General features: G+C 36.1%; 3 protein-coding genes across 3 annotated transcripts; 2 read left to right on the top strand and 1 right to left on the bottom strand.

Moving 5' to 3' along the window:
* The first annotated feature begins 262 nt into the window (after positions 1-262).
* On the top strand, positions 263-2,617 carry LOC132098163 (C-C motif chemokine 28-like). Its single transcript, XM_059504334.1, has 3 exons — positions 263-406; positions 2,197-2,317; positions 2,393-2,617. Exons 1-3 carry the CDS (start codon positions 295-297, stop codon positions 2,484-2,486), a joined length of 327 nt encoding a protein of 108 aa, XP_059360317.1. The 5' UTR covers positions 263-294; the 3' UTR covers positions 2,487-2,617.
* A 2,019-nt stretch (positions 2,618-4,636) lies between these two features.
* Positions 4,637-8,965, top strand: slc35d2 (solute carrier family 35 member D2). Its single transcript, XM_059504329.1, has 12 exons — positions 4,637-4,961; positions 5,041-5,074; positions 5,148-5,234; positions 5,310-5,377; positions 5,462-5,533; positions 6,566-6,634; positions 6,725-6,827; positions 7,026-7,118; positions 7,195-7,262; positions 8,073-8,151; positions 8,552-8,634; positions 8,710-8,965. Exons 1-12 carry the CDS (start codon positions 4,843-4,845, stop codon positions 8,831-8,833), a joined length of 999 nt encoding a protein of 332 aa, XP_059360312.1. The 5' UTR covers positions 4,637-4,842; the 3' UTR covers positions 8,834-8,965.
* A 2-nt stretch (positions 8,966-8,967) lies between these two features.
* Positions 8,968-14,517, bottom strand: znf367 (zinc finger protein 367). Its single transcript, XM_059504330.1, has 5 exons — positions 13,893-14,517; positions 12,451-12,601; positions 12,254-12,373; positions 11,331-11,469; positions 8,968-10,051 (listed from the first exon to the last, which is right to left on the bottom strand). The coding sequence occupies exons 1-5, from the start codon at positions 14,166-14,168 to the stop codon at positions 9,817-9,819; spliced, it is 921 nt and encodes a 306-aa protein (XP_059360313.1). The 5' UTR covers positions 14,169-14,517; the 3' UTR covers positions 8,968-9,816.
* Positions 14,518-15,692: the final 1,175 nt, after the last annotated feature.

Genomic DNA, 15,692 nt, shown 5'->3' with positions numbered 1-15,692 from the left:
AGTGGGATTTCTTGTAAGGTCAAGGGTGAAACTAATGTAACAATATCAAGAAAGAAAGTAAAATAGACAAGCTTGAACATCCAGAGCAATTACTGAACACACCCAGAGACAGTGAAGAACAGCACAAATCAACACACTCCTGAGAAACACTCCTGACATTCACCTGGATGAGGCGCTGCAGGGAATATTTCAGCTATAGAAGAGATTTCATAACCAATTCATAAAATTGTTTTCTTTGGTGTAATTGGTGATGAGTCCGGGCAAGCCTGGCGATGAGGGCAGAACAGCCTTTAAATGAGCTTTCCTCTGTTCATTCACACTCAATGCTGTTCAACCATGGAGCTCAAAGCAACATCTGTGCTGCTGCTCGTCTGCGTCACCTTCATCATCCTCACCAGCACTGAAGGTCAGAATCTGATAAATCTCAATCACGTATACCACTTTATGTTGATGCAAACTGTAAAATGTAATACTGACTTTTATTAAATGTTTAGGTTTTGCAATTTTGGGTTATGCATTTGCTGCTTTTACCTAAAGCCAGTAGCATGTATTTTTACAATGCTTCATACAACACAGATTCTGTTCTGCAATAGCTCTAAAAACACAAGTATTGTTATTCGGATCAATTCAGTTCAGTGTTGATTACAGTAATGCAATGAGCACATTTGGATTAAAGCTTGTGACCAGTAGTTAATTTGTAAATGTATAATTGCCGGATCTAAAACAGCAATTAAAAGGCACTGTGTCCGACACTGAAGTTTTCTTGGAACATTCCATGACGTCACTAAATGCTGATGCCACAATTATAAGAGAACATCGTTCCCAAGTTTCTGCATTAATCTAATCAGGACACAGCTTCAAGCCCTGGGACAAAAACGGGTTGCCAGGATGACTTTATGTACATCTAAAATGCATTAAAAATAAAAAAATTGTTTTCATAAAAATTTAATTAAATCATAAATATGTGAAAAATATCTGACTTAAATAACAGTTTTAATTAAACACACATCCTTGCTTTATTTTACAAAATCTCAAATGCCAAAAACTTCGCTGTTTATTCATTAACAAAATACAATACAGTCGTTCGTAAAAGGTCGTTTTAGACAGTTCGTGGTATAACTAGTTCTCTTTGTATGCCAAGCACATTTTTGCTCATGTGAAGAGGATATTTGTCTATATACGAAGGTACAAAGCTTCTACATTACAAATAAAATACATTAGGATTTGTGCCGAATGAGAGGTAGGCGAGCACAATTAATGCCTGGTACTTTCAGTTCCCTTTCAGTCAGTCAGTGTAAACTAAACGAGCCAATGCACATTGATGCAATTATTGCATCCAGCTGTAGCTGATAACAGCATGAGCATAAGGAGGCAGCAGGTGCAATGCATCCCAGCTTTTCACTTTGGAGCCGAGCACAACATTGTTTTGCTCCATGCAAGTGTCTTCAAGTAAGCTACGAGTTCAACAGGCTCTTGGAAGCTTCTGGTGTTGGTGTTACAATGCTTCAGCGGTGGAAACTATTTCTCTATACGGGACACGCTTATGGTGCGTTGGTAGAAATCCCAATTCGAGAGTGACCGACTAAAAGGGAGCGTCTTGATTATGTATGGTAACCCTCGGTCCCTGAAAGACGGAATGGAGATATCACGTCCCATTGTTTTGGTTTCTTTGGGTTTATATACTCTCATTTCATTCTTCTTTTGTTCTGCATACTGTAACATGTATATGATTTGTTTTGCAGTGAGCTACACTATAGCTGTTAATAGATTTTATATTTATACATTATAATATTTCACTTTATTTCATGTTCTTGTAAGTTATTACACTCTGAGAGCGAGTTGAACTGAAGAAAAAAATTTGGGGACCAATACCTCCAAATACATAAAACTGCAGTCGCTCATATGCACACACGCACTATCACAACTGCTACAGCATCTGTAAGCTCCTGTCAGTAAAGTCATTTGTTTGATTGCCAGAGACACACATACCTTTAGCAGCTTGAATAGATGGTGAGTCACTGTGGACAGCAGAGACACTGTTGTGACATGCATCTCTCTGCTTTTTGGGAACATCAGACATGCCCTCTATATAAAACAAGACTTTTCTGTCTCTGTCCTTCTTTCCTGAGGAAGTGTGTGCTTTTGTTAGGAGAAGATTTAACTTTCATTCAATGGCAGATGTTTCTTTTGTTCCAGTGGATGCCATTCCCAGTTGTTGTCTGAGAGTTTCAAAGCACATCCGTAATGACCAGATCCGTTCTGCTTACAAACATAAGATCCAGCACAAATCTGGTGTCTGTGACATCGATGCAGTGATGTGAGTGTTTAACACACAAACACAAACACAGATCAGTCCTGTGCTGCTGCTTTAACTGTGTTCACTTCTCTACAGACTATACGTCGGAAAGAAGCAAATCTGTGCTGATCCCAGAGTCTTGATTCGTATGAAGAAACTCGAGAAGAATCACAAACCCAAACGGACTTAAGCGAAGACTGAATAAACATCATCATCTGTTTTATAATGCATGAATCTACCAGCAGTTTCAGTACTTATGGTTTGCATATTTTAAAAGTCATTTTTTTACTACAATATACTGTATATATTCTTTGTATGCTCTGTTTTTTAATGCAATAACCTTTTTCCAGTTTTGGCTCTGTGTTGGTTGAATTTTCACACTGACTCAAACAAATAAAAGAACTGTTAGTTCGCAAATGCTTAAAACTATATATATATTTCTTTTGATTAGAGCATTAGACGTTTATATTCTAAACACTTTTCAAATACTATATTAAAGTCTTATTTTTACACATGGTCTGTTTTTTTGTCTATTTTTGTTTTGTGTACACTTTGTATAACATACTGATGTACAAAGAGCTGTAATGGTCCAAAAGTCTAAGACTAGCCCTACTTGTGAACGTTTTTCTTTTCATTTCTAAAATAATTTTAAATTAATTCCTTAATTAAATGTTATATTAAAGGGTTAATTCATGAGAAAATGAAAATTTAGTCACAGGTTTTGGAATGCCAGGAGGGTGGATGAGTAACCAAGACTTTCGTTTTTGGGTAAGGATGAGTAATTAATGTGGAAAGATGAAAAAAACGAACATGTTTAAGTGTTTAAGTGCACCAAGAGTCACATGATCAAAAGTTAGTCATCTAGCTTTTTTTTAATATTTTAAGTAGGACTTTTACATCTAGCCTGTATTTTTTCTTCCTTATTATGGCTTATGTTCATTTTATGTTTTGTTGTTATTCTGTCTTACATGCTTTAAACTGTATGGCATTGCTTTATATCTGCTTTGTACTTTTGGTCTTGTAGTCTACTTAAATGTGATGGAACTAAATAATAATGATAATAATATAATAAAAAATAAACTTTTTTTATTGCTAGTCAGTCAAACTAGTACTTAAGAACATATACTTATGGAACTGGGCCCAGAAACTCACTTACTTTTTCCTTCTTTGTTGGACTTTTAGACTTTTTATTGTTGTTGACGCTCATTGAATTCGTTCCCTAGACCCTAGTTATATAGTGAGCACTACATGCTGTGTAGTGCAGAAGGGCATAGCGGTGATTTCTCGGCATCGGTCGCCATCTACTGGCGGCTTCACGAACAGACCGAACTAATCAGGTAGCACAGGTATATTTGTAGAAATAGACAACATTGTGTGAGTCAAAATTATACATTTCTCTTTTATGCCAAAAATCATTAGGAAGTTAAGTAAAGATCATGTTCCATGAAGATATTTAGTGAACTTCCTACCGTAAATATATCAAAACTTCATATTTGATCAGTAATATGCATTGCTAAGAACTTCATTTGAACAACTTTAAAGATGATTTTCTTAATACTTAACTTTTTTTTTTTGCTCCCTCAGATTCCCAAATATTGTCCTCCTAACAAACCATACATCAACGGAAGGATTATTTATTCAGTTTTCAGATGATGCTTTAATGTTTAATGTAATAATTTTATGTAATAAATGTAATAATTTTCATTTTCAAAAAGAAATTGGACCTTTAAGACAGATTTTGTGCTCCAGGGTCACAAATTTTATTATTAGCAAACGAATGATTGAATGATTGTTTTCACCCCAAAAACACATCAGCAAACTAATAAAACACAGGAAACGAATGAAACAAGTCAAATTAATTATACAGTAGTTTTCATAAAAAATGAAAACAGAATAACAGATAATGCTTATAATACTACTTTAATGCCTTAAATCCATTTCTGATTTGTGATTAAGTTAACAAAATGACTAACTGTAACCTAAGTTACTAGTTTGACCGGTTTCAGGTTTCTCCAGTCTTTCTGGACAGCAGGTCAACATTTACAGTTTCATCTCATAACATCTTTTAATATCTCTTTTGAAAACCCATCTGTTTTCTCACTCATCTGTTATTAGTTTCTTATGCTTTCTCGTTCTGTAATGCATTTGTAAAGCCTCCATGAGTTTGTTAAAGGAGCTATACAGTTACTTTTAATTATGAGTACAATTATTTATTTGTAATAATAGGCACTGTATTCTCACGCAGTGAATGTGTAAAGCAGGACAATTATTATGTGGGCACATTCAACTCGACCAATCAGAGACCGTTTCCGCGCCTCAAAGCCCCGCCCTCCCCGAGACCCCGCCCCCTTGTCATGTTAGTTCAGTTGTTGTTCAGTGGCAGTCGTTTAATTAATTATTAACATATTTTGATTATGTAACTCATTCAGAGTTTCTCTAGACTGGTTTTAGACACTAATCCAGCATGTTAGTCTCCAGACCGGCGAAAGAAGAGAAAACTGCGAGGATTGAAGCAGTTCAAGACTGAAGAAACCGAAACAACAAAAATGACGTTAAACGCCGAGGTGAACCGCGCGAGACTCATGAAGTTCGTTTCCGCCGCGTTTTACGCCTTCTGCTCGTTTTTTATCATCGTGGTCAATAAAAGCATTTTAACTGAATACAAGTGAGTGTCCGCTTCCGGCTTCCATATTAGAATATCAACATATGCTTAATTATAACCATAATGTGTGTTCATTTAATAGGTTTCCCTCGTTCATGTTTCTCGGAATTGGGCAGGTGAGAAACATTAAACCCATGTATATGCAAAAAAATGCACCAATCTCAGTGATAGTGTTTTGTTTGTTCATAGATGACAGCTACTATAATCATTCTATACGTTGCCAAAATGAGCAAAACCATCCAATTTCAGGACTTTGACAAAAGTATTCCAGGGAAGGTAATGTAGAATGAATTACGTGCATTTTTTTTTTTAAATCGCATTGTCATGATTGTTTACTTTTCTGATCTGTAGATATTTCCCTTACCATTGCTGTACATGGGGAACCACGTGACGGGACTGGGCGGGACTAAGAAACTCAGGTGAACCAATAGAAACACAAGAGAAACTCAAAGAGGTTTGCATCAAGACAAAATCATTTGAAGCCAGTGTTTTGTGTTTTTCAGCTTACCCATGTTCACTGTGCTCAGAAAATTCACCATTTTACTCACAATGATCATGGAATCCAGGATACTGAGGTATATATTTTCATTCAGTACATTTTTTTGTTATTTATTTAAATTATGCCTTAAAGCTACAGTGTCACTTTTTCGTTTGAATATTTAAATATTGAGCGAGTAGACTATAACCCCGCCCCCTTTTTTTGCCTGAAGGTAAGCGAGAATATCATTATTTGTAATATTTGTGTCGCTTATACGTCCTTTTTTTTCCAAGTCAAAGTAAACCTTCATATACCAAAATATATTTCGGAGGCAGGAAAATACACTTATAACCTTGTAGTGTTATTTATTTTTATTCAGTTGTGTTCACACGCGTTATAGCGGGGGCTTGATTTATTTCAAAGGATAAAAAACATTGACAAAAATATACAAAAAATATCAAAAAAATATGTCGTTGGAAAATATATTTAGCAAATTTTTTTTTTTTGCATTTTGAACATATTTTTTTAATTTGAAATCCATTAATACATATATATATATACACACACATTATATATAAATATATATATACACACATTATATATATATATGTGTGTGTGTGTGTGTATTTCTGGTAGGAAATTTACAAAATATCTTCATGAACATGATCTTATCTTAATATCCGAATGATTTTTGTCATAAAAGAGAAATGTATAATTGTGACTCATACAATGTATTGTTGTCTATTTCTACAAATATACATCTGTGCTCCTGATGACTGCTTCTGTGCTGCAGGGACACACACACACACATATATATATGTATATGTATGTGTGATGTATTTCCCTGGAAACTTATTTTCATAACTCATCTGTACGTGTGTCATATCCAAAAATAAAGATGTTCAGGATATTGTTATCAGATATGAATATGACCAGTCATTCATTGTCAGCTGTTTAAAAAAAAAAAAATTCAATCAGTTCTTACCTGCTCAGAAATATATATATTTCAGATATCAATCTTTCTTTGAATTATTAGAGAGTTTTAATGTTGTGTTCCTCTGGAAGCAACCTGTACTTCTATATTTTAAGGGCCAAAGTGAGTCTAAATGCACTGTGTTTGTATCTTCAGGAAAAGCTTCGCTCGGCCGCTGGTGTGCAGTGTTCTGGCTATAGTTGTAGGCGCTCTGGTGGCAGCCAGGTACATGAACACAGATCATTCATAACAATAATAATATCATATATGATACAGACTCAGGTGTGTTTAATAACTCTGACTCGACCGCTTCAGCTCGGACCTGTCCTTCAATGCAGAAGGATACACGTTTGTTCTGCTAAACGACGTCTTCACGGCTGCCAGCGGAGTCTACACCAAGAAGAAGCTGGGGATGGAGGTACATCTCTGTTTGATTAATTATGATGCATCCGTCATACAGCGGTCAGATATCCATCCGTGTGACTCAAATGACACAGATTCATTATGTTTATGATTATAGAGACTCTTGAAAGTCATTAGGTGTGAACTCCACAGCTTCTGATCTGCAGTCGTGTGCAAACACATGAACTCTTGCCTTCGCTGTCTGTTGTTTCAGGGTCTTGGTAAATATGGGGTTTTGTTTTATAACGCTTTTATCATTATCATCCCAACGGTGCTGGCGAGCGCTTACACCGGAGATCTACAGAAGGTGAGCGAGAACAGAGAGATGAAGAAGATTAAGCTGTAGAAATCTGAACTTTAACATCAACATCTCTTGTTTTCAGGCTCTGAGCTTTGAAGGATGGATGTCTGTTACGTTCATATTTCATTTTTTATTGTCTTGTGTCATGGGGTGAGTCCAACTCGTGCCTTCTTAGTATTTTATTATCATGAAATAATATGGTTCTTAAATGTATATAATAAAGTTTGGGATCATAATGATTTTTAATGTTTTTACAAGAGTTTCTTCTGCTCAAAGCTGCATTTATTTGATCAAAAATAGTTAAAAAATGTATATATTGTCAAAATATGTTCTAATATACTGATATATTATCAGAGCTGAAACTGTTGCTGCTTAATATTTTTACAGTCACTTTGATACTTTTTTCAGGATTCTTTGATGAATAAAAAGAGCATTTAATTAAAATATGATCTTTTTGAACAATATACACTACAGTTTAAAAGTTTGGGGTCGGTACATTTTTATTCTTTTTTTAAAAATAAAAACTTATTCAGCAAGGATGTGTTAAATTGTTAAGAAGTGATAGCAAAGATTTATATTTTGGAAAAATGCTGTTATTTTGTAACTTTTTATTCATCAAAGAATCATGAAAAAAGTATCATTATTTGTCAGCACAACTGTTGATAATTCTAATAATAAATCATCATATTAGACCGATTTCTGAAGATCGTGTGACACTTTATACTGGAGTAATGATGGAAATTCAGCTTTGCATCACAGAAATAAATTATATTTTAAAAGATATTAAAATAGAAACCATTATTTTATATTATAGTAACATTTTGCAAGATTACTGTATTTTTAATCAAATAAATGCAGCCTTGATGAGCAGAAGAGACTTCTTTTGAAGTCTTAATGATCCCAAACTTTTGACTGATAGTGTGTGTATATATATATAACTCTAGTATTTTCTCATTTCAGGTTTATTTTGATGTATTCCATCATCCTCTGCAGTTTCTATAACACAGCACTAACTACCACAGTCGTTGGGGCAATTAAAGTATCTTCACTAAATATATATTATTTATTGTACTATAATAATATATTGTATCATATAAAGAGTTTCTGTGGTTCTGAAAGTCTTTATGTCCTACAAATGAAGGCCTCAAAAGGACTAAAATAAGAGCAGCTGGTCTTGAATTCATAAAGTTGTGTTTAACATTAAGTGTTTCAAGCACTGCAAATAAATAAAATATCGTTTAAGTATCGAAGACGTTTATTTGAGAAGCAAAATCTATAATTAAATATGTAAGTTCATATATGTGTCAGTGAGGAATAAACACTCGTTAGCCTTTGAATTGAGATACTTGTTCTCTTTTAAACTCAATTTATTCTGTTGAATTTAAACTAGACTTCAAATTTAAGTCTTTTTTCTCAAAAAAGCGGTTTGTGTTTCTCAGAACGTGGCTGTGATGTATATTGGCATGTTCATCGGTGGGGACTATATCTTCTCATGGACGAATTTCCTTGGTCTGAACATATGGTAGGAAACTTGATTTTCTAGAACAGTTTCCAGTGTATTATTGTGTTTCTAATGCTGTGTTTCTCCTGTTCTCAGCATCTCGGCTGCTCTGATTTACTCCTACATCACGTTTCACAGCGGCTCCGAGTCAAACGTCAAAGCGGCAGAAGATCCCCCGAGTGTTAACAACACAGAGAGTCATCTGGAGGAGAAAACGTGATGCTCTGCCTCTCGCAATGAATGCATTATATAAAGAAATCCCTCGCTGCTCGGAAAACCATACAAGAGTTTCACGTTACTTCAGTTTCTCTTGTGTACTTCTTTTAATAAATAAACACAAATGCATCAACCAGGAAGGATTCATATCATTTAATGAAGACTTGAAGTGCTAAAACTAATGAGGAAAAGCCCGTTCACACATCTGTACAAAGTCTTTTGAGCACAACGAACAACATCTCAGAATAAAACGCTCGATTACATTCTGCTGTCGAGACCGGATCAGCTCATGCACGGCTTTCCCAAAGGATTTCAGGGGGGGGGGGGGGGTTATTATAAAATGAGTTTCCAATGACGAACATCTTCCAGTTTCCAAACGAATCCATGAAATATCGTAATCCGAAATGAACCGCCGATTGAAGCACATGAAGAGAGAAATAAAACGTAGTGTTACGGATCGACACCGAAGTGCTTTTTAGGATCCAGAATCTCATTTTGATCTTTGGAAGTACAGTCGTAGATTAATATCGTAAGTGCTTCATACACTAGTTTAGAAGCGTGTACCAATGCGGCATCTTTAAAGCTGGTTAGTTTGATCAACATTATTGCGAAGCCTGAGCCGGTGGCTTTAAATAGAGAATAAATACATGATTAAACACGACCGATGTGATGGACGACGGCGTACGAAGCCAACCGGACTAATGTATAAAAGCGCTATGCCATCTGCCGTCAGTAAGTCTTCATCTTTAGCAGGTCGGTCACCGCACCCTGTTTCACACACACACACACACACTCTTTCCAACAAAAGTGCACGACGGAACAAACACGAGACGTCTCATCATCTCCTTAACAAGCTGAGAAAACGACCACATTCTTCATATAATGATATCACTACCATCATAGCAGCCTAAAGGTACAACAGGAAGCAAAATAAGGTGCTTGTAGCTTATATAAGCCCAGGAGGGTCTGGAGGGCGAGGGAAGTCGCTCATGCGGAGAGATTGTTGGCTAGCTCGATGAGCGCTAGTGCGCCGTGAAGACGCTCACGCTGCTCTTGAAGACGCCTGCCGCCGCTCTTCTCTTCATCCTGCTCCTCTTCTTCACCTTCGTCAGACGGCAGGAAGTCCAGAGGATCCTGCTGCTCCTGGTCCTCTATAGCAGTGTTACTCAGAGTCTTAGCTTTAGTCGGCGCGGGCGTTCGCTGCTCCCTCGTCTGCCAGTATCTGACAACACAAACACAAACACCGTCACTCTGGTCCTTCAGGCTCATTATTGAAAAACTAAAACTATAAAATAAAGCAGTAAGCCACGAGAGGCTATAACAGCTTGTAAGAAACCCTGTTAGCTGATAAAAATTCACTGTAAACCACGGCTTCACGGAGCTTAATGCTTTTATAAAACGGTTATTCCATACACGTAGTAAGGTTTCACAAAATAAAACAGAGCAAATAAAGTGTAATGATGATGTTAATAACAACAGTATTCTTCCACCAAACAATGTAGCTCCTCAGAAACAGTTGTGATTGCTACAAAGTGGTTGCCGAGCAACACACAGAAGTAAACAAAGGTGTTTGTTACATTGTAGAGTCATTTAGAACAGCTTAGAACACGGCTCAGCCAATCAGAATCAAGGACTAAACTATCTGTTTTAATGATAAATGAGTAACTCGATCAATCGCATTCAAAATAAAAGTATTTGTTTATACAATATGCATGTGTACTGTGTATATTTATTATGTCTATATAAATACACAGAAATTTACACATAATTTAAGAAAAATGCTATGTCTATATATTAAATATATATATATATAAAATATACACGTAAATATTTTCTAAATATATACTGTTTGTGTGTGCCTTTATAAATATACATAGTACACACATATGAACAAAAACGTTTTTTATATGCTATTAATCGCGATTAATCACTAATAAAAAGAGCTAAGTATAAAAAAACTTTTGAAAATTAAATAAATATAAATAAATAGAAAACTTTTAGTACAAAACATCTCCCCCTCTATCATTTAAGAGCACCTACTCTCAATAATTTTAGTTTCAAAAATAAAATATATAAATATAAAAAAAGCTCAACTATATCATAAAAAAAAAAAAAAAAAAAGACAAATCTATATTTTTAAGAGAAAAACGAAAATTATAATAATTTCTTTAAAATAACAGATTTCAGATTTTCAAATGATTGTATCTCGCCCAAATACTGTCCTCCTAACAAACCTTACATCAAAGGAGAGATTGTTTATGACGTATAAATCGCAAGCTCAAAAAATGGGTCCTTATGACAGTTTTGTGGTCCAGGGTCACATATAAATTTTTTTGACTGAAGAAATATCGTTGTGGGATTTTTTCACACACTCATCCAAAAATATAATTAGTGTTTATTTCAAAGGGTTACCAATGACACAACATTTGGAAATTTTGTTTTAAAGTGTTACATTTTTTTTTTTTTTGCCAGTACTTCGAGTGTGTTGATGTTGTACTCACTTTGCCAGCCATTCGGCCACAGCCTTGTTGTCGGCCCCCTGTGATCTCCCGGGGCCCCCCGCGGGCTCCTCACGCTTCAGACGGGCGTACGGGTGTTTGGGACAGTGACGGTTAGCGTGCGTGAATCGACTGCCGCAACCTACAACACACACACGAGGAGAAAAACAGAGCTTTGAAACACACACCAACCAACCAGTGTTTCACTGATTACGTTTACCGCCGTTTAATTTGTTTGTTTTTTTATTACCTGCGATTCTTTTTTCAGAATTCTTGATGAATAAAGAGTTAACAAATAATAGGAAATACTTTTTTTTAACAATACACTACCATTCAAAAGTTTGGGGTCAGTTTCGTTTTTCTCTCTCTTTTTTTTTTTTCAAATAAATGAATAATTTAATTCGACAATGATGTGTTAAATTAATAAAAAGTAATAGTAAAGATTTACATTCTGAAACAACACTATTTACAAGTTTTCATGCATTGATAAATCCTGAAAAAAGCACCACAGGTTTACCCCCCCCCATTTTAAACATTTGTATTAGTTTGTAAGCATGTGAGCCTATGATCAACCTCCATGTTTATATACAAGTTTGTTTGTATACGTTAGTTTTATAAATTTCCCCAAATTTCCAATTCCTGTAAATTCCCATGTCCTAATAAGTTCCCATGGAAATTTACCAGAAATTTTCCGCCCCATTAACTTAGACATCAGTAAACTAATTATTTACCTTATTCTGAATAAGACAATATTATGATTAAGGTGTTTACTAGATGTGCTCCAATCAGGATTTTTGAGGCTGATCACAGATACCAATCTTTTTAAAGCTTTCTTTTTATCACATAGAATTATTTATAGTGATGATCCAATCAAGACTTTTAGACATTTATTCAGGGCCTGAATTCGTGACAGCGCTAACGCTCACCTTTCTCCGAACAGACGAAGGGTTTTTCTCCGGTGTGGAGGCGCTGATGGGTCTTCAGCTGTCCGCTCTGGACGAACGCTTTCCCGCAGTCCGGATAATCACACAGGTACGGTCTTTCACCTGAGACGAGAAGAGGAACGTTAGCGCTCTCGTTCTGACGTCTGAACACAAACACGGCTCACTGTTGCAGCGCTGACCCGTATGCGTGCGTTTGTGCGCCTGTAGAGATTTCTCGCGGGGAAAGACGCGGTTGCAGATGTTGCAGCGGATGCGGCTGCTGGAGTTCTCGCCCTCGTTGATCAGCTCTCGGACGGTGTCTGCCCGCGGGCGTCCACGCCGAATGCCGTCCTGAAATAAGACAGCGGGAACATGTATGTGAGACAGAACGATACACATGTGTCCCTGCAGCACAGAAGCAGTCATCAGTAGCACAGATATATTTGTAGAAATACACAACAACAATTGTATGAGTCACAATTATACATTTCTCTTTTATGCCAAAAATCATTAGGATATTAAGTAAAGATCATGTTCCATTAAGTATGTTTCCTATCATAAATATTTCCAAATATCGTCCTCCTAACAAACCAGACATCAATGGAAAGTTCAAAATTCTAATTCAGTTTTTTTTTTTTTATCATTGATACATTTTGCAACATTTATACTGTTATTTATTTCTTGTTTGATACTGTGACACTGCTTTGAAACAATCTGTATTGTGTAACATTGCTTTACTTATTGCAAGAGAATAATAACTATTAACTTTATTTTTATAGCTCCATTAAAAGTTGCATCTCAAAGCCTTCTGCAAAAAGTAAAAACACATTGGAATACAAAATAAATCAATAAAATGAAATGATAGTGAAAACACAGCAAAACAGAAAAATGTAATTATGCATAATTTATTTGTTATTACAATAGTAAGTAACGTTACATGTAAAGTGTAACAAGAACACCTTAAAATAGGGTTACCTTACCACATACTAAAATAACACCACACTTTGTTATTAATATTTTAATGGTAATATAAAATTCGACATCATATGAATAGTCATAATTCATTAAATGTGGTATATTTATTTATAATTTTACGCCACACTTCAGGCCAAACTCAAAAATAAAACTTTTAAAATAGTATCAATTGTAATACTTCACTGACTATAATACATTACTGTACCTACCAACATATATATATATATATAATGAGTTAATTCAAAATAACAATTATACGCAATCTATCAAACTGATAACGTTACTTGATTAAAAAAAAAAATTTTCCCACGGTAAAACTTCCACAAAAATAAATATTAATGTACATTTTGAGTTAAAACGTATCATTTAAAGCAGGACATTCTAACAAAACACGTTTATATCATCGTGTTAACAGTCAGTTTGAGGGAACGTTAACTGGAGTTTTCTAGAAGCGTAATGGCTCACATTTTGGCGCGCACGTGTGACGTCACGCCTAACTTCCAGGAGGAGAATTTAAAATCCCATTCAAAGCGCGCCTTTTACTAACGGCGTGTTAATGTACCTCAAAATCATTTCGTTCGGCAATAACACGTGCTAATAAAAATATAACAGTGCACGTGTGTGATATAATACAGTGTGTTTAACTATTACTGGTACAGACTCTCACCTTGAGGTGTTCAGGGCACGAATTGACGTCTGATTCGGCGGGAGAGCCGCTGTTTCCGGTCGGTGAGGCGGCTCCGCTGCCAGACCCGGGGCTCAGAGTCACATTGTGCGCGTTCTCACCCCAGCGCCACGGATACACCATGAAGTCACTGAAACCGGGGCTGGCGGGCACCAGAGAGTCCGCTCTCGGTTTGACGGGAGTCGTCTTGATCACGGACACCAGAACTCTCTTCGGCGAGTCGTTACAGAATATCACTTGATGCTTGCTGTCAGCCATCGCTAATAAAGTTCCGTTAAAATGAAGCTTAAAACCGTTTAGTTAAAAATAAATGTGTGAAAATAAGTGCAGTTGGAGGAATATCCCGCCGTTAACGTGCCGTTAGTCGCTGTGTTATAAAGGCAGTCATTCCCGATGTTACATGTATTAATGTTCCAGACCGCGGCGCCTTTGATTCCGTTCTTCTCACTGGCAGGAGCTGATACAGTGATCGGAGCTCAATCGGTACTTTCCCGCGTTGGAAATCGCGCCCGAGCGCGGCGCCCAGCCAATCAGCGAAGAGGACGTCACGGCGCTCAGAGAACGAACCAATGACAGACGCTGTGACTTCCCCGCGGCCAATCACAAATCGCGTGACGCAGGGACACTTTTTAAACATGGCAGAGCGCGCTCTTTCTGACGGACGCAACGGTCGTCCAATCACATGGCTCGTTGTGTACTGTACGGCAGTGTTGCCAAGTCTGCGGTTTTCCCGCGGGAACTGGGATACTTTTACACTGTTGCTGCCGACCCCAATAACGTGATATTTAGCACCTAAAATGAAAATTTTACTAGAGGTACCCCGCCAAAAAAAAAAAAAAGGATTTTACTCTCCGCCTTTTTTTTATAGGGAGACACCCAACGAAACGCAGATGGGCGGGGTTTGTTGTCTAAACCTGGCAACCCTGCTGTACAGGACTTCGCGTGCGTTCTTTCTTGCAGTTTAACGTCTCCCGCGCATAATGTTTACATTCACTTCGATTTAAAGGGAAAGGCGGGCGGTGACGGTGGCGCGAAAGTTACGTCATCAAACCGCCTTTTGTTTCATTGTTTCAGCAGCTGTCTCATACAGAAAACCTGCATTATTCGATTCGGTTTAAGATAAAAGCCTCCCGCGTGAAACAGTGTTTCAGTAACATCTGCTGCATTTCTCTCAGGACCTCGAGTTCAGGTCCCAAGACTTCAGAATAATTTCCACATTTCTATTTTGTTTAATTTTTTCATTTGTGCTATTTATGGATGGTTCTTTTTTTCAGGAAATGAAGAATAAAATATCTTTATTTAGTATTTCATATAGAATTGCATTTCTTTTTGGGAGACATGCATGCTTAAATTTTTTGTAAGAATTCAAATCAATCAAATTAATTGCCATAAGAGCTGTTCCACCCAAAATTAATATTAAATAAATAACTTTTAATTTCGGAGATTGCAGTTATAAATAAATTTTTAGTCAAATAAGTTTATTAGATTAGCTTAAATTGAACAATTATACATATTTTTGTAGTTTTCATTTTAGCTGTACCATTTTTTTTAGTAGTTCATATGCTTTTGTTTTTCTTTGTTAGTTCTCGTCTACGTATGGCTTTAACATATTTCAGTTGTATTTTTTGTTATTTTAGTAAAAGTTAACCTACACGAAAATATAAATAAATTAATAAATTGAAAACACTTTTTCCATCTTCAGTTTTGAATTTCAGTGTTTTATTAATTTTGTGTGTATATATGGTTTTATTAACTTTTACGTCAAGTTAACCTACACAATTT

The sequence above is a fragment of the Carassius carassius genome, chromosome 21 (genome assembly GCF_963082965.1).
Source record: "Carassius carassius chromosome 21, fCarCar2.1, whole genome shotgun sequence".
NCBI lineage: Eukaryota > Metazoa > Chordata > Actinopteri > Cypriniformes > Cyprinidae > Carassius > Carassius carassius.
Note: the sequence above shows the minus strand (reverse complement) of the source record. Positions and strands in the feature narration are given on the sequence as shown.